The sequence below is a fragment of the Notolepis coatsorum genome (genome assembly GCF_963971535.1).
Source record: "Notolepis coatsorum genome assembly, chromosome: 10".
Taxonomy (NCBI): Eukaryota; Metazoa; Chordata; class Actinopteri; order Aulopiformes; family Paralepididae; genus Notolepis; species Notolepis coatsorum.
The window spans coordinates 126,196,820-126,216,819 of NC_140174.1; the positions used below are offsets into that span (position 1 = coordinate 126,196,820).

Consider the following 20,000-nt stretch of genomic DNA (forward strand, 5'->3'; position numbering starts at 1 on the left):
CACCAGGGTGTGGTGGAGAGGGTGGTTGGTATTGCCCATGATGGCCAGCAGCTTGCTCTGCGTGCGGCTCTCCACCACGGTCCCCAGTGGGTCCAGTCTCCTCCCCACCACTGAGCCAGCCTTCTTGACCAGCTTATCCAGCCGTCTGGTATCCCTGGCCGTGGTATTACCACCCCAACAGACAGCGGCGTAGAGAAGCACACTTGACACCACTGCCTGATAGAACATGAACAACATTTCCCCACACACATTAAAAGACCTGAGCCTCCTAAGGAAGAACAGCCGGCTCTGTCCTTTCTTGTAGAGCGCTTCCGCGTTAGCAGCCCAGGCCAGCTCATCGTCTAGGTGCACGCCTAAATATTTGTATGTCTGCACCGTCGCAATGTTGTTTCCCCGTATGCTGACTGGTTGCAGAGGTGGTTTCGACCTGCGGAAATCCAGTACCATCTCCTTGGTCTTTTTTGCGTTCAGGAGAAGGCCGTTCCGTTCGCTCCAGTCGCTGAAGGCTCCCACCTGGTCCCTGTACTCTCCCTCCTGTCCCTTCCTCACACACGCCTCACACATGAAGTAGTTCTGGAAGTATCTAGGGGACCTTTGGTTTATAATATTGTGCACTATGTTCAGTCTGAGCTGGGTAACTCTGGCCTCCACAGGAAGCCAGTTTAGCTCCTGGAAGTGACTCCTCCCTATGTGGGTGCGAGGGCCAAGACCCATTACCACCCTTACTAGCTTATTTTGGGAAACCTGAAGCTTCTTTTTTATGTTCACTGTCAGGCCCTCGAACCACGATACGCTATCATAGTCAAAGTGGCAGAGTACTAGGCTATTTGCTAGTAGCCTGAGGCTATCTCTGCCAAGGAGGTTGGCTTTCCTAGCTAGGTACCTGGTGCGGGCGTTGACTTTGCCCAGTACTTGGGAGGCCATAGCCTCCCCATCTAGGCTCCCGTCTATCATACAGCCTAGATACTTCGCTTTCTTTTGCTGTTTTAGGGTTACAGCTCCTAGCTGGATATTAAACTCCCGTGCTTTCCTGAGCTTGGGCTTGGAGGCTAATAGTACTGCCTCTGTCTTACCTAGGTGAAGAGAAAGCCTGTTGTCCGAAAGCCACCTGCTGACCCCTGCAAGTTCTTCACCTAGCATCTGTTCTAGTGTGTTCTGATCCTTGTGTGAGACTAGCAGGGCTGAGTCGTCTGCAAATAAAAACAAGTTACATGAGCATGCTGCTGACATGTCATTTATGTACAGTAAAAAAAGGAGAGGTCCTAGCACGCTTCCTTGTGGGACCCCACATACAATGGGCTTGGCCTCTGACATAGTGCCACTGACCTCAACCCGCTGCACCCTATCAGCAAGGTAGGAAGAGAATTATCTGACCACTGTCTCAGACATACCCAAGGCCTTAAGCTTGGAGAGCAGTATGTCATGGTTCACTGTGTCGAAAGCCTTCTGTAGGTCTAGAAGAACTAGCCCACACAGTTTACCTGAATCTATCTCCCTCCTGATACTGTCTGTAAGATAAAGAAGACATGTTTCAGTAGAGTAAGACTTCCTAAAGCCGGATTGGAGGTCATACAGGAGGTCATGGCTGCTTGCATATTCCTGGACTTGTTCATGGACTATCTTCTCTAGGACTTTGGATAACACACTTAAAATTGAGACTGGTCTATAATTGCTGGGGTCAGATTTGCTCCCTTTTTTATATATAGGGATGACTTTATCTATTACTCTATTCCGGAATTTTTTCCTTTGCCATTTCTCTGTCTTTCTTCCTCCCCTCTTCACCTGAGAACCTCACCTTTCCTCCTGCTACTACTACTGCTGTACACCTATCCCTCTCAACAATGTGCTTCCTACCTGTAACTGAGGGGTACAATTCCCTGACTGTATTGATAAGTATGGTATCATTAAACCACTACCGCTTTATGTACTTTAATTACTGGCCATACAGTACACGATATATGAATATGATGAACACTTCCCACAATGAAATCGGTTCCACACAAAGGTATAATCAAGTATTTAATGGAGCAAAGGGTACATAATATACTTTACATTATTCTTTGAATGCACTTGTAAGGCAAAGGAATATGCGTAGGCAAATCAATAATGAATGTCCATTCTCTGGTTACGCAGGAGGTAATTATACAACCTGAATCTTAGGGAATTATATCTATGGTACACTAGTAATATAGCAGGAGATACTGGAAGGGGTTCCCCCTGGTTGTAAGCCAGCAGGGGTAGAAGATCTGTCGGTAGTAGAACGTCTGGTCAACGATGACTAAGGAGACTCCAGGTACAGGAGCCGGTGCAATAGCCTCTTGATCCACAGACGAATACAGTTGTTCTCCGTGGACTGTAGCTCCACAGTGAAGAAAGCTAGTCGGCCTCAGGCTCTCTGAGGCGCCGACTCGACTTGACTCCTCGCGGGGTAAATCCAACACGTGCAGGCGTCAGCGATTATCCGCTCCATAAATCACAGGACCAAAGCAAATATATTCCAGCCGCAAAGGGCTATGTAGTCGTCGGGTAGATTAATCCAGTGTACATGTCCATACGGTTCTCGTCTAGGTCTCCTCGGGTGAAAGCGCCATGTGGTCAGCCCAGCCTGGATAAGAACTCTAGCTAATACGAGGAAGCGTTGGAGATGCTGGTCACTGTAGAACTTTAGCCGCACGATACACTATACACAAATAGACTATTATTGACTTAATAGAAATATGTCGCACTCGACGGTATAGCGCCAAACTCTGACAATTCAGTTATTAATTCGCACGCGGTCTCAATGCTCTATTCTGGGGCCAAACAGGCCATACTTCACCGCACGTTGTATCGTGGGTGAGGCTTCAACTTCTTGGGTAACATACTAAGGGGCTAAGGGGCTTCTATATTCACCTGCGCCGTATTTATACGCACGGTGAACAAACTAGTTCCAATCTCATTTCTGTCGCGTATCCCTGGGCAAGGCCGGGCATGTCCAGACACGTCTTGACGGTGACTTTGAACCTGACCCCGGAGGCCGGTCCCTGGCGCCGGTGGACCGCTGTCCAATAGGAGAATGAAATATTATGGTCTGGGCTAAAGGGATATTCCGTGTATATGTACAAGGAATATACGAGGGATATCAAACGATATACAAATACTATGCAATATATATCAATAAATAAATATATATATTCGGTTTAATCTGATCCTTTGTAACACTACCTATCCCCACACTTTCCTCCACCAGACCAGCTTCAAGCCATCCATACCAGTTTGGAAGCAATTCTGCAAACCTCTGCTACCCCCCCACAGCCACAAATATACCTATCACTGTACGTGGAGGCTTATGGAATCAATCAATCAGCCATCAGGAAAGCAGACTTCATTACTGCCTATGCCCATAGTCAAAACCTCCAGCTTATGGCTCTTACTGAGACCTGGATACCACACACACACTACCTCATCAGTGGTAGCTACACACACACACACGCACGCACGCACGCACACACGCACGCACGCACGCACGCACGCACGCACACACACACACACATTTGAAATGTTTATTTATGTCCACATAAACAGAAGTACAAGGAAGCCTCATACAAAGGACATAAACAATGCGAGTGCAATCAGAAAATTATGGAGAACACTCAGGTACAAGGCGCATGGGCGGCAGAATCATGGGTAAAGGTAACAGCGCCTCCTCCAAATTGAGCGGCTTCCTATAATTGCTGATACTGAGCAGTACCTGGCTAACTGCTTGGCCTTCCTTTTGGGGAGACCAGCTATTTGTAGGCCCCTCACAACCAACTTGTGCACATGCCCTAGGCTGCCAAAGATAAAAACTAGGAGTTTACATCTGTAGCCTAGCTGTGAGATGGTCTGCTGTAGCTGTTGGTATTTCACACACACACACACACACACACACACACACACACACACACACACACACACACACACACACACACACACACACACACACACACACACACACACACACACACACACACACACACACACTACCTCATCAGTGGTAGCTACACACTAAGAGCCTCTCTCTCTCTACAGGTGGGGTTTGATCATCATCATCACATCCGTGTCCCTGGACTTCCTCCCAACCTGCCGGGCATTCCTGCTGGAAAACCGTAGGTGATGATGAGTACACACAGTATGATGATGAGTACACACAGTATGATGATGAGTACACACAGTATGATGATGAGTACACACAGTATGATGAGGAGTACACACATTATGATGATGAGTACACACAGTGTGATGAGGAGTACACACAGTATGATGATGAGTACACACAGTGTGATGATGAGTACACACAGTGTGATGAGGAGTACACACAGTATGATGATGAGTACACACATTATGATGATGAGTACACACAGTATGATGATGAGTACACACAGTGTGATGATGAGTACACACAGTATGATGATGAGTACACACAGTATGATGATGAGGAGTACACACAGTATGATGATGAGTACACACAGTATGATGATGAGTACACACAGTATGATGAGGAGTACACACAGTATGATGATGAGTACACACAGTATGATGATGAGTAGTACACACAGTATGATGAGGAGTACACACAGTATGATGATGAATACACACAGTATGATGAGGAGTACACACAGTATGATGAGGAGTACACACGGTATGATGAGGAATACACACAGTATGATGATGAGTACACACAGTGTGATGATGAGTACACACAGTATGATGATGAGTACACACAGTGTGATGAGGAGTACACACAGTATGATGAGGAGTACACACAGTATGATGAGGAGTACACACAGTATGATGAGGAGTACACACAGTGTGATGAGGAGTACACACGTTATGATGATGAGTACACACATTATGATGATGAGTACACACAGTATGATGATGAGTACACACATTATGATGATGAGTACACACAGTATGATGATGAGTACACACATTATGATGATGAGTACACACAGTATGATGATGAGTACACACAGTATGATGATGAGTACACACAGTGTGATGAGGAATACACACAGTGTGATGAGGAGTACACACAGTATGATGATGAGGAGTACACACATTATGATGATGAGTACACACAGTGTGATGAGGAGTACACACAGTATGATGAGGAGTACACACAGTATGATGATGAGGAGTACACACAGTATGATGATGAGTACACACAGTATGATGAGGAGGAGTACACACAGTATGATGAGGAGTACACACAGTATGATGAGGAGTACACACAGTATGATGATGAGTACACACAGTATGATGAGGAGGAGTACACACAGTATGATGAGGAGTACACACGGTATGATGAGGAGTACACACAGTATGATGAGGAGTACACACAGTATGATGAGGAGTACACACAGTATGATGATGAGTACACACATTATGATGATGAGTACACACATTATGATGATGAGTACACACGGTATGATGATGAGTACACACAGTGTGATGAGGAGTACACACAGTATGATGATGAGTACACACAGTATGATGAGGAGTACACACAGTATGATGATGAGTACACACATTATGATGATGAGTACACACAGTGTGATGAGGAGTACACACAGTATGATGATGAGTACACACATTATGATGATGAGTACACACAGTATGATGAGGAGTACACACAGTGTGATGAGGAGTACACACGGTATGATGAGGAGTACACACAGTGTGATGAGGAGTACACACAGTATGATGAGGAGTACACACATTATGATGATGAGTACACACAGTGTGATGAGGAGTACACACAGTATGATGATGAGTACACACATTATGATGATGAGTACACACAGTGTGATGAGGAGTACACACAGTGTGATGAGGAATACACACAGTATGATGATGAGTACACACATTATGATGATGAGTACACACAGTATGATGAGGAATACACAGTATGATGAGGAGTACACACGTTATGATGAGGAGTACACACAGTATGATGAGGAGTACACACAGTGTGATGAGGAGTACACACAATATGATGATGAGTACACACAGTATGATGAGGAATACACACAGTATGATGATGAGTACACACATTATGATGATGAGTACACACAGTGTGATGAGGAGTACACACAGTATGATGAGGAGTACACACAGTATGATGAGGAATACACACAGTATGATGAGGAATACACACAGTATGATGAGGAGTACACACGTTATGATGAGGAGTACACACAGTATGATGAGGAATACACACAGTATGATGAGGAATACACACAGTATGATGAGGAGTACACACGGTATGATGAGGAATACACACAGTATGATGAGGAATACACACAGTATGATGAGGAGTACACACGGTATGATGAGGAGTACACACAGTATGATGAGGAGTACACACAGTATGATGAGGAATACACACAGTATGATGATGAGTACACACAGTATGATGAGGAGTACACACGGTATGATGAGGAGTACACACAGTATGATGAGGAGTACACACAGTATGATGAGGAATACACACAGTATGATGAGGAGTACACACAGTATGATGAGGAGTACTGATTCTGATACATATCACATTCTGATATATATTTTTTGTGTAAAATAAAATGAAACGAAAAATAAAAAATGTAAAGAGAAAAAAAATGTACTGGGACTGCCCACTAGTTAAGATATTCTGGAAAGAAGTGACCCAGCAATTATCAAATCTCTTAACTCTGAATATACCTGTACACCCCTCTGTATTACTGCTGAATGATGTTTTTGAGTGTGCAGTATCTATGCAGCTAAAGAGATTGGTTTTATCTGGTATCACAGTGGCTAAAAAGCTGATAGCATCACGATGGTTTCAACCTGAACAAATTTGCCGGAAGGTCTGGATTCTTACATATCTCGATGTGATTTATCTAGAAATATCTACAGCAAGAATTTTGGGTCTCAATGAATCCAAAATGTCAATGTGGTTAGAAGTGGTGGAGAGAATAAAAGCTAGCATATAATGGTAGGGTCTGGTTAGGAGCGAATGATAATGGATGGATTATCCATTGGGGGGTCCAGGGGGGGGGGGGGGGTGCGAGCAAGAGCATATGTGTGTAGGGTAATAGATAGCAGGTATTAGGGGTATATCTTGTATACGACATTTATCTAAATGGTGATTTCATTGGATGTGCACTGTTAATTAATGCTTGTATATCTAATCTTGTGTTGTCATGTTTGTTTATGTGTTTGTTTAAAAAATTATAAAAAAAAGAAAATACAAAAAAAAGAGAAAAAAAAAGAAAAGTAAAAGAAAAAAAAGCGAAGGTTCGAACCCATTATTTAAGATTTGAGTGCCAACGTAAGGAACGAAGGTCCGAACCTTGGAACGTTTGGGCTCAGCCCTATAGTGCACTGAGGCTGTGTGCTCCTGTGCCTCCAGCCCCTTCCCACTTCAAATATGTCAATAAAGGGGCGGCTACGTGGCGTAGTGGGCAAGGCGCTCGCCACGAATGACGGAGACGCTGGGCTTGCCTGTTCGAGCCCAGTGCTCCACATTGCTTTCAGTTTAGCTGGTCGTTCATACTAATACACATTGGCCGTATTAGGGGGAAGGAAACTGATGGGTGGGGATCGGGCGTTGTGGACAGCGACTCCTACAGGTCGGTTGGTGCGCCTGCGCAGTAGAATCAGGAAGTGTCGGGGGCAGCGTGAGCCTCCCACGCGTTACTCCTCGCCACTGAGAGATCGAGCTGCGCAGGTGAAAAGATGCGACTGCTGTTACCTCAAGTACCGGAGGGGACTTGTGCTATGTATGACTTAGTCCACATTGCAGCCGGCTTGTGGGAGGCAAGAAACAGCGTTCGTGACAGGGGAGGGTTGAATTGGATGATACGAAATTGGGATGGGAGAAAATATAGAAAATGGGAGAAAAAGTGGATACAAAAAATAAATTGTGCAGCGTTGCAAGTACATGTGACACAACACTCCCTCTTAGTGGCTGAAATAGAAAATTGCACTTCATGGATTCCACTCTGTTAAAATGATTTCAGTGACGTTTTCAACAGCAATGCATATATCTATAATAATAACATAATAATAACAGCCACATTACAAAAGTCGACTTGGACCCCAAACGATTATTATACATTTTGTATGACCCATCCCTGATTTCCACACTTCAAATGCTGGGAATAAAGACTTGGAAGTGCAATAGTAATATACAATGTACATGTTATTAAACTAGGTATATATAAATGAGTACTACTGAGTAATAGTGCTAATCAGATGTATGTACAGAGTTGTAGTATTAAGTACAGTGATTCAGGTATAAAGACATTATGGTACTAAGTCATACTGGCCAGCAGTGTAACTAGTAAGAGTAGGTAAGGGTATGTACAGATATAGATATAGTATCTGCAGATATGTAACAAGGATTATGTGAAGGTATGTACATAGAGGCATGGATATAGAGTATATATATAATATATATATTTATTTATATACAGCATTATTGTGCATGCTATCATACAGAGTTATATGGGTTATATGCAGGTGTATAAGTATGTATATAGAAGTAAGTAAGTAAGTAAGTAAACTTTATTTGTATAGCACCTTTCTCAGATAAAATCACAAAGTGCTTCACAGAAGTAAAACATAGCAACATAGAGATGAACGCACTACACATAAAACAATTCTGACACATGTGGCAATTCCAGGTGTAGGGGTGGCAGAATAAACAACACACAGACAGGTTGCAGTTCCCAAAATCATACTCTTTATTTTCTTAGTCAAATAATAACGGTTTGCTGTCGGCCGGGCGGCGTCTCCGCTCTGTGGCCTTTTGCCTTGCGCTGCTACGGGGGACTGAGAGGAGGCTCCTCGGCTCCATTAAGTCCCCCCTCTCCAACAGGCGCACCGCGCCGTGATTCGCTAATCAGGTAATCACTCTGATGGGTATTTAGTGACAGGTGCGTCCGGAAGCGGACGCCCAAACATGGGCAGCGCCCAGCCATTGGGTCGCCACATAGCGCCCATCAATCACCAAGCCCAGGGGTGGCTTGGGGTTGCCACAGTACCCCCCCTCCAGCTCCGACCGTCGGGGAAGAGCGTCCGACGCCCAACAGGCATCCTTCCTGGAGAGGGCGTCTGCGTTGCCATGCGCCACCCCTGACCTGTGAATGACAGAAAAGTTAAATGACTGTAACTCCAGAAACCATCGAGTCACCCTGGCATTGGTCCCCTTTGTCTTGGCCATCCAGACTAGGGGGGCGTGATCCGTCACCAGCGTGAAACGCCTCCCCAGCAGATAATAGCGGAGCGTCTCCAGTGCCCACTTAATTGCCAGACCTTCGCGCTCGTGTGGCAGCAGCTTCCTGCTCACATATAAAATCGGATGTTCCTCACCCTCCAGTTGCTGGGAGAGGACCGCTCCCAGTCCCACCTCTGATGCGTCTGTTTGTACCGTCATCTCCTTGTCGAAGTTCGGGGAGATCAGCACCGGTCCCGAACAGAGGGCAGTCTTGAGGTCCTCGAACGCCGCCTCCGCCTCCGGTGTCCACTTCACCGTGAACGGCCGCCGCGCCTGGGTCAGATCTGTGAGGGGAGCAGCGCGAGCAGCAAAGTTAGGGATAAACCTCCTATAATAGCTCGCTAGCCCATTAAATGTCCTGACCTGCTTCTTGGTTAAAGGGCGAGGCCACTCCCTTATTGCATCAATCTTCCTCTTCTGCGGTTTCACATTGCCCCGGCCTATTGTGAACCCCAGGTACTCTGCCTCTTCTAATCCCAGCCTGCATTTCTTTGGGTTGGCGGTGAGACCCGCCTCCCGGAGGGCCCCCAACACCGCTCTCACCTTTTGGAGGTGGGTGTCCCAATCTGACGAGTGGATGATAATGTCATCGAGATATGCGGCTGCATACCCCCGATGGGGCCGTAGTACTCTGTCCATCAGCCTCTGAAAGGTAGATGGCGCCCCATGCAGGCCAAACGGGAGAACTTTATAATGGAACAGCCCATCTGGGGTGGAGAAAGCCGTCTTCTCCCTTGAGGCGGGGGCCAGAGGGACTTGCCAATAACCCTTCGTTAGGTCTAGTGTCGTGATAAATCTGGCCAGGCCCAGTCTGTCAATGAGCTCATCCACTCTAGGCATGGGATAGGCGTCAAACTTTGAAATTTCATTAAGCTTCCTGAAATCATTACAGAACCTGGTTGTTGAGTCGGGTTTTGGCACTAAAACAATAGGACTGGACCACCCGCTATGAGACTCCTCAATTACTCCCATCTCCAGCATGACCCGCACTTCTCTTCTGACTGCCTCTCTTTTTGCCTCTGGGATACGATAGGGCTTCAGCTTTACCTTGTCTCCCGGGCTGGTAATGATGTGGTGCTGGGCCAATGTGGTGCGGCCCGGCGTGGCCGAGAACACGTCCCGGTTCTGTTGGACCAGCTCCCGAAGCTCCTGCCGTTGGGTCGGGGACAACTGTTCCCCGATGGGAACATCGGCCGCCTCTGCCACCTGCTGCGCAAAAGGGGGAAGAGGGGGGGGCGAGAGCAACACATCCCGGGCATGCCATTTCTTCAACAGGTTAACATGGTATAACTGTCGATGCTTCCTACGGTCGGGCTGGTGGACCTTGTAGTTGACGGGACCCACTTTCTCGATTATGTCGTAGGGTCCCTGCCATTTGGCTAGGAATTTGCACTCTGCTGTCGGTACCAGTACTAGGACTCGGTCCCCCACATTAAACTCCCGTGGCTGTGCGCCCCGGTCATAAATGCGCTTCTGTGCGTCTTGGGCCTGTTGCATGTGTTCTCTCACCACTGGCCAGAGCGCCTTCATCCTGTCTCTCATTACCTGCACATGCTCTATGAGAGACCGGTGGGGCGACGGCTGTTCCTCCCAAATCTCCTTTGCGATGTCCAGGAGACCCCGCGGCTTGCGGGCGTAGAGCAGCTCAAATGGCGAGAAGCCAGTGGAGGCCTGTGGGACCTCACGCACAGAGAACATCAGAAAGGGCAACAACTGATCCCAATTCTTCCCATCCTTCTCCATCACCTTCCTTAGCATGCTTTTCAGGGTCTTGTTAAAGCGCTCGCACAGTCCATCCGTCTGTGGATGGTATATGGAGGTTCGTAGCTGTTCCACTTTCATTAGTTTGCACATTTCTTTCATGACCCGCGACATAAAGCACGAGCCCTGATCCGTGAGAATAGAGTCGGCAATTCCCACCCGACTAAACAAATGAAAGAGCTCCCGTGCCACAATTTTGGCCGTCACCGTGCGTAACGGGATGGCTTCGGGGTAACGGGTAGCATAATCTATGATTACCAGTATATACTGGTGGCCTCGGGACGATTTAACTAGAGGGCCCACTACGTCGAGGGCAATTCTTGAGAATGGGGTCTCAATGATGGGCAGCGGGATCAGAGGACTTTTATATTGTACCTTTGGTGCTGCGCGTTGACACTCTGGGCAGCTCCGGCAATAGTCCTCTACCGCTCTCTTCATGCCCGGCCAATGGAAACGCGCCCTTATGCGCTCCATGGTTTTGTCCACGCCCAGGTGCGCTCCGAGGATATGTGAATGCGCCAGCTGGAGTACAGTGGGAATAAAGAACTTCGGTACCAGCAATAGATCCCTAACCTCATCATTCTTTTTTACAACTTGGTACAGCAATTGTCTTTTTATTGCAAAGTGAGGATATGGCAGGTTACTCACCCCCTCCACGGGATTTCCATCTATGGTCTTGATATTCGCCCGGGCCTGCGTTAGGTTTGGGTCTTCCAGCTGGGCCGTTCCGAACTGACCCGCCAGGTCCCTCCCCACCTCGTCCGCCTGGGGGAACTCCGCAAAGGGGTCCTCGTCACTGTTATCCGTCTCGGGGCCCGCTTGGGGCGCTGGCGCGTCGTCACCCACACCTGATGCCGTCTCTGTCTCACTCCCCGGTATATCCAGGGGTTCCGGCGCGTCGTCACCTACATCTGAGGCCGTCTCAGTCTCACTCCCCGTTACGTTCAGAGCACACACCTTCGGCTGACGTAACCCTTTCTTCTTCCTCGGTTTACCCGTAGAGGGTGGGGTGCGCGGGGAGATGACGGCTGAGCACAGCTGGCGATACAGGGGGCAGTCTCGACCAATCAGCAGCGCTACCGGCAGGTTAGGTATGACGCCGGCTGTCATCGAGCAGACCCCCTTGGTGGTTGTCAGGGTGATCGGCGCTGTAGTGTGCCAAATGGGGCTGAACCAGCGTTATGGCACTACCCGAGTCCAGGAGCGCTACGGCATCTTTGTCGTTGACGCGCACGGGTAAAAGTGTCGCCGATGTTTCCTTATGGGCCCAACAGGCTGCGCCATAGTTGCACGTCTTTCCGCGGGGGTCTGAAGCTGCCGCCGATGGCATGGACACATCCCGGCCTGGGCAGTTCCACGAGAGATGCCCGGGCTCGCCGCAGTCGTAGCAGCGTCTTTGGTCCTGGTCGAACAGCGGTCTTCTTCGGGGTAGTTCGGGCTCACCTGCGTTCCCTACCCGGCCCCTTGGGCTGGGCTCGTCGGGACCCCTCCTTGTTCTCGGCCGCTCTGGCTTTTCCCCTCGCCCCCCTTTGAGTAACTCCCGCGTTACCTGGTGGGCCTCCACAATATTCACCAGCTGCTCCATGGAGCGGGGGTCCGCTTGACTCGCCTGCTTCTTCGAGTCATAGGGGAGGGCTCGGACAAAGCGGTCCATAACAATCCGTTCCAAAACCGTGGGCCCTCCGGGGTCAGTCATTAGCCAGGCTCGGCTTGTGCGGACCAGGTTGTGCATCTGGGAGCGCGGGGAGGCCTGTGCGTCATACACCCAGTCATGGAACCGCTGCGCGCGGGACTGCAGACTATGGCCGTACCGGGACAGAATTTCCTGCTTCAGCCGAGTGTAGTTCCCGGCTTGCTCCGGTGGCAGGTCCTGGTAGGCTTTTTGTGCATTACCCGACAGGAAGGGGGCCAGCAGTCCCCCCCAGTCGTCTTCGGGCCAGCCCTCCCGGCCGGCGGTGCGCTCAAACGCCAGGAGATAGGCTTCTATATCCTCCTGCTCCGTCAGCTTGGGGATGAAGCGCCCGGGGTTAGGCCGCGTCTCGGCGGCCCCTTCCTCCTGCCGGTGAGCGGCCATCCGCTGGAGCTCCGCGTGGATCATCCCCGTCTGTTTCCTCTGTTCGTGCAGGGCCTCTTCGTGCCGGGTCTGTTGTTCCATGCTCGCCTGTACAAGCTGCTGCACCAGCGCGTCCATGCTTTTTCCGTTATTAAATTTATATATATATATATATATTTTTTTTAATTTCTTTTATTCTATTCTGATAAAGTCTATTGTTGTTTATTCTGCACCCCTGATTGCCAGTAGACTATGCCCGCATTCTCCACCACTGTGGCAATTCCAGGTGTAGGGGTGGCAGAATAAACAACACACAGACAGGTTGCAGTTCCCAAAATCATACTCTTTATTTTCTTAGTCAAATAATAACGGTTTGCTGTCGGCCGGGCGGCGTCTCCGCTCTGTGGCCTTTTGCCTTGCGCTGCTACGGGGGACTGAGAGGAGGCTCCTCGGCTCCATTAAGTCCCCCTTCTCCAACAGGCGCACCGCGCCGTGATTCGCTAATCAGGTAATCACTCTGATGGGTATTTAGTGACAGGTGCGTCCGGAAGCGGACGCCCAAACATGGGCAGCGCCCAGCCATTGGGTCGCCACATAGCGCCCATCAATCACCAAGCCCAGGGGTGGCTTGGGGTTGCCACACACATCGTAAGCATAGGCATAGTTACAATTAAATAACTAAATATGAGTGCAACTAAAAACCTAAAAACAAAACAACAATTATAAATAAATAAACAACGTATACAACCAGGAATTATTTAAAAGCCTGTCTGAATAAAAACGTTTTCAACTGTTCCTTAAAAGTGGATAGGGAGTCAAGTGAACGCATAGAAAGGGGGAGGGTGTTCCAAAGGGTAGGGGCCATAAATTGGAAGGACCGGTCACCTTTTGTTATTAACCGGGTCCGTGGGACAACCAGGAGATTTATATGCAGGTATATTCAGACATATATATACATGTGGTAAATACTGTATAAATATATACATGTATATACAATATACGGTATATACAGCACTACTGCGCATGGAGGGTCATCAATGAGATGAGTGGGAGGAAAAGGTCGAAGCAGGGACAGGTAGAAGGCAACAGCCCAGAGGAGAGGGTGACCTCCTGGTTCACTCACTTCCGAAATCTACTGGGAACACACTCGACAGTGGATGAAGATGAGGAGACGATACCTGCCGTCCTCACGAATCTCACTATTGACGATGGTCCCTTCACAGCCAGGGAGTTTACCAAAGTGAAATCCACACTGAAGCAGGGGAAAAGTTCTGGGCCGGACGGCATTCCCCCAGAGGTCTATAAGAACTGTGACCTTGACAACATCATCCTGGAGTTCTGCAACCATGCCCTGATGAAAAACAACCAGCCTGATATGTGGTCTCTCTCTAACATCATCCCAGTGCCTAAGTCCGGAGATCTCTCGAAGCCAGACAACTACCGTGGCATAAGTCTGACATGTGTCATTGCAAAGATGTACAATCGCATGATACTAAACCGGATAAGGAAAGCCATCGACCCCCACCTCAGGGAGAACCAAAATGGTTTCCGAGAGAAGAGGACCACTGTGGCCCAGATCTTGGCCTTGAGAAGAATCATCGAGGAGGTTAAGAAGAACAACCTGACAGCGGTACTGTGCTTTATCGACTTCAAAAAGGCTTTTGACTCGATACACAGAGCCGTGATGATGAGGATACTCAAGGCCTACGGAGTCCCTCCCAATCTACTCCGGGCCATAGGGACCATGCACACGGGTACAAGGGCCAAGGTGGTAACCCCAGACGGCAACAGTGAAGAATTTGACATCCTGGCTGGAGTGATGCAAGGGGACACCCTTGCCCCCTTCCTTTTCGTCATAGTCCTCGACTATGCGCTCAGGAAGGCCATCAATGGACGGGAGCAGGAACTTGGTCTCACAATAACCCCAAGGAGATCGAGACGACACCCCGCCATAGTCCTAACAGACCTTGACTACGCGGACGACATCAGCCTGCTCTCTGACCAGGTGGAGCAGGCACAGGAACTCCTGTGCAGAGTGGAGACGGAGTGCGCCAAGGTTGGCCTTAGGCTAAATGCCAAGAAAACCGAGGTCATAATGTATAACATCCTCCCGGATCATCCACCTCTAAGGACAACAGGAGGCTCTGCTCTAAAGGAAGTCAGTGATTTCAAGTACCTGGGCTCGTGGGTCAACTCGTCCGAGCAAGACCTTAAAGTGAGGAAGGCACTTGCGTGGAGGGCTCTGAACGGCATGACCAGTGTGTGGAAATCCAACCTCCCCCGTCAAATCAAGCTCAACTTCTTTCATGCAACAGTTGAGTCTGTCCTTTTGTATGGCAGTGAATGCTGGACCTTGAAGCCCACCCTGCAGAAGTCCTTGGATGGGTGCTACACCAGAATGATGCGTGTGGTGCTCAACATCAACAGGGATGAGCATGTCACTAATGCAAACTTGTATGGGGGGGTGCTAAAGGTGAGCGATAAAGTGGCAGTCAGGAGAATGAGGCTGGCAGGTCACTGCCAGAGACACCATGAGATGCCAACCAGCAAACTTGTACTGTGGGAACCAACACACGGGCATCGATCACGAGGACGTCCCACGTTAACCTATGTGGACGTACTCAGGAGAGATGTGGGAACAGAAAGCACCGGCGAGCTAGCCAGATGCATGGAGGATCGGGATGACTGGAAGCACCGATGGAGGGCCCGTCCGAGGACGACCTAGATAGATAGCACATGCTATCACACAGAGTTATATGGGTAGGTATGAGGTAGGTAGCTATGATTATTATGATTACTATGATTACAGGTGACAGAGTGTATGGTAACAGAGTGTATGGTAACAGAGTGTAGGGTGACATAGTGTAGGGTAACAGAGTGTATGGTAACAGAGTGTATGGTAACATAGTGTAGGGTAACAGAGTGTATGGTAACAGAGTGTATGGTAACATAGTGTAGGGTAACAGAGTGTATGGTAACATAGTGTAGGGTAACAGAGTGTATGGTAACAGAGTGTATGGTAACAGTGTAGGGTAACAGTGTGTAGGGTAACAGAGTGTATGGTAACAGAGTGTATGGTAACAGTGTATGGTAACAGAGTGTAGGGTAACAGAGTGTATGGTAACAGAGGGTAACAGAGTGTATGGTAACAGAGTGTAGGGTGACAGAGTGTATGGTAACAGAGTGTATGGTAACAGTGTATGGTAACAGAGGGTAACAGAGTGTATGGTAACAGAGGGTAACATAGTGTATGGTAACAGAGTGTAGGGTGACAGAGTGTATGGTAACAGAGTGTATGGTAACAGTGTATGGTAACAGATGGTAACAGTGTATGGTAACAGAGTGTATGGTAACTGTGTAGGGTAACAGTGTGTAGGGTAACAGTGTATGGTAACAGAGTGTATGGTAACAGTGTATGGTAACAGAGTGTATGGTAACAGTGTATGGTAACAGTGTATGGTAACAGAGTGTATGGTAACAGAGTGTATGGTAACAGAGTGTAGGGTAACAGAGTGTATGGTAACAGAGTGTATGGTAACAGAGGGTAACAGAGTGTATGGTAACAGAGTGTATGGTAACAGAGTGTATGGTAACAGAGTGTAGGGTTACAGAGTGTATGGTAACAGAGGGTAACAGAGTGTATGGTAACAGAGTGTAGGGTAACAGAGTGTATGGTAACAGAGTGTATGGTAACAGAGTGTATGGTAACAGAGTGTAGGGTAACAGAGTGTATGGTAACAGAGTGTATGGTAACAGAGTGTATGGTAACAGAGGGTAACAGAGTGTATGGTAACAGAGTGTAGGGTGACAGAGTGTATGGTAACAGAGTGTATGGTAACAGTGTATGGTAACAGAGGGTAACAGAGTGTATGGTAACAGTGTATGGTAACAGAGGGTAACAGAGTCTAGGGTAACAGAGTGTATGGTAACAGAGTGTAGGGTGACATAGTGTAGGGTAACAGAGTGTATGGTAACAGAGTGTATGGTAACATAGTGTAGGGTAACAGAGTGTATGGTAACAGAGTGTATGGTAACATAGTGTAGGGTAACAGAGTGTATGGTAACATAGTGTAGGGTAACAGAGTGTATGGTAACAGAGTGTATGGTAACAGTGTAGGGTAACAGTGTGTAGGGTAACAGAGTGTATGGTAACAGAGTGTATGGTAACAGTGTATGGTAACAGAGTGTAGGGTAACAGAGTGTATGGTAACAGAGGGTAACAGAGTGTATGGTAACAGAGTGTAGGGTGACAGAGTGTATGGTAACAGAGTGTATGGTAACAGTGTATGGTAACAGAGGGTAACAGAGTGTATGGTAACAGAGGGTAACATAGTGTATGGTAACAGAGTGTAGGGTGACAGAGTGTATGGTAACAGAGTGTATGGTAACAGTGTATGGTAACAGATGGTAACAGTGTATGGTAACAGAGTGTATGGTAACTGTGTAGGGTAACAGTGTGTAGGGTAACAGTGTATGGTAACAGAGTGTATGGTAACAGTGTATGGTAACAGAGTGTATGGTAACAGTGTATGGTAACAGTGTATGGTAACAGAGTGTATGGTAACAGAGTGTATGGTAACAGAGTGTAGGGTAACAGAGTGTATGGTAACAGAGTGTATGGTAACAGAGGGTAACAGAGTGTATGGTAACAGAGTGTATGGTAACAGAGTGTATGGTAACAGAGTGTAGGGTTACAGAGTGTATGGTAACAGAGGGTAACAGAGTGTATGGTAACAGAGTGTATGGTAACAGAGTGTAGGGTAACAGAGTGTATGGTAACAGAGTGTATGGTAACAGAGTGTAGGGTAACAGAGTGTATGGTAACAGAGTGTATGGTAACAGAGTGTATGGTAACAGAGGGTAACAGAGTGTATGGTAACAGAGTGTAGGGTGACAGAGTGTATGGTAACAGAGTGTATGGTAACAGTGTATGGTAACAGAGGGTAACAGAGTGTATGGTAACAGTGTATGGTAACAGAGGGTAACAGAGTCTAGGGTAACAGAGTGTATGGTAACAGAGCCTAGGGTAACAGAGTGTATGGTAACAGAGTGTATGGTAACAGTGTATGGTAACAGAGTGTATGGTAACAGAGTGTATGGTAACAGTGTATGGTAACAGAGTGTATGGTAACAGAGTGTATGGTAACAGAGTGTAGGGTAACAGAGTGTATGGTAACAGAGTGTATGGTAACAGAGTGTATGGTAACAGTGTATGGTAACAGAGTGTATGGTAACAGTGTATGGTAACAGAGTGTATGGTAACAGCGCCTAGGGTAACAGAGTGTATGGTAACTGTTGTGAAGGATCAGATTAAACCGAATATATATATTTATTTATGGATATATATTGAATAGTATCTGTATATCGTTTGATATCCCTTGTATATTCCTTGTACATATACACGGAATATCCCTTTAGCGTACTACAGCCCATAATAGTTCATTCTCTTATTGGACAAGGACCTGGCGCCAGGGACAAGCCCCTTGGAGCCAAGTTCAATGGTACCGACGAAACATGTCTCTACTAGCCCCGGCTCTGCGCAGGAATACGGCTACCGAAAAGAGAGTGGCACTATTTCTTCACCGTGCATATAAATATGGCGCAAGTAAATGTAGAAGTCCTCTTATCCCTTAGTCCTTTACCCTTCTACCCAACTAAGTAACAGAACGTGAAGCCTCACCCCACGATACCGCGTGCGGTGTAGTATGGCCTGTTTGGCCTTAGAATAGCATTGAGACCTCGTGCGAATTAATAGCTGAATTGTCAGAGTTTGGCACCGTATTTCTATTAAGTAATAATAGTCTATTATGTATGGTGCATCGTGCGGTTAGAGTTCTAAGGTGAGCAGCATCCCCGTCGCTTCCTCGTGTTATCTGGAGTCTTAACCAGGTTGGGCAGACCACACGTGGTGCTTTCATCCGAGGAGTTCTAGGCGAGGACCGAGTGGACCTGTACATTGGATTACCTACCCGACGACTGCTGAGCCCTATGCGGCATGGAATATATATTTGCTTTGGTACTTTGATTTGTGGAGCGGATAATCGCCAACACCGGTGAGTGTTGGATTTACCCCGAAAGGAGTCAAGGTGAGACGGCGCTCAGACCAGACTGAGGTCGCCTCGCTTCTTCTTCACTGTGGAGCTACAGCTACAGCTACAGCTACAGCCTACAAGAGAGCCAAGGTGTATTCATCTGTGGATCAAGATTCTACTGCACTGTCTTCTGTACCTGAAGTCTCCCTAGACATTGTTGACCAGACGGGATACTGCCGACGGCTCTCCTACCCCCCCTACCGGCTTACAACCGGGAGGACCCCTACAGTATATCCAGCTATAATCATTAAGTGTGCCATCGTTATAATTCCCTAAGAGCCAGGTTGTATACTTGCTTCCTGCGTAACCAGAGATTGGACATTCAGTGTTGATTTGCCTACGAGTACTCATTTGCCTTACAAGTGCATTCAAATCATAAACGTAATAGTGAATGTTATATGTACCCTTTGCTATATATTAAATATTTGATTATTACCTTTGTGTGGACCCGATTTCATTGTGGGAAAGTGTTCATCATATTTAGATATCGTGTACTGTATGGCCAGTAGTTAAAGTACATAAAGCGGTAGTGGTTTAATGATACCATACTTATCAATACAGTCAGGGAATTGTACCCCTCAGTTACAGTAACAGCGTCTAGGGTATGCTCTGGAACGCCTTATTGTTTTATTGTGGATCCCCATTAGTGTACACCAAAGTGAGACTACTCTTCCTGCCTTACCCTAGGATCTTAGGCTAGCAGAGTCAGTGTCCTCTTTTAAGTCACTTTTAAAGACGCATCTGTTTTTTAAAATGTTTTCCCTAAAGTTATGGGTCTAGGTCAGCTCTGATTGCATAAGCTGTTTTTATT

At 47.4% G+C, this 20,000-nt stretch overlaps 1 protein-coding gene across 1 annotated transcript in view; it reads left to right on the top strand.

The window, feature by feature from the left end:
- Window positions 1-20,000, top strand: part of LOC311235712 (transducin-like enhancer protein 4) — a gene marked incomplete at both ends in the record, with an annotated part of 199,679 nt that overhangs the window by 165,627 nt on the left and 14,052 nt on the right. Inside the window, one exon of the mRNA XM_084323178.1 lies at window positions 4,051-4,127. Coding sequence (XP_084179304.1) covers window positions 4,051-4,127 — 77 coding nt within the window. The remainder of the gene's footprint in view (window positions 1-4,050; window positions 4,128-20,000) is intronic.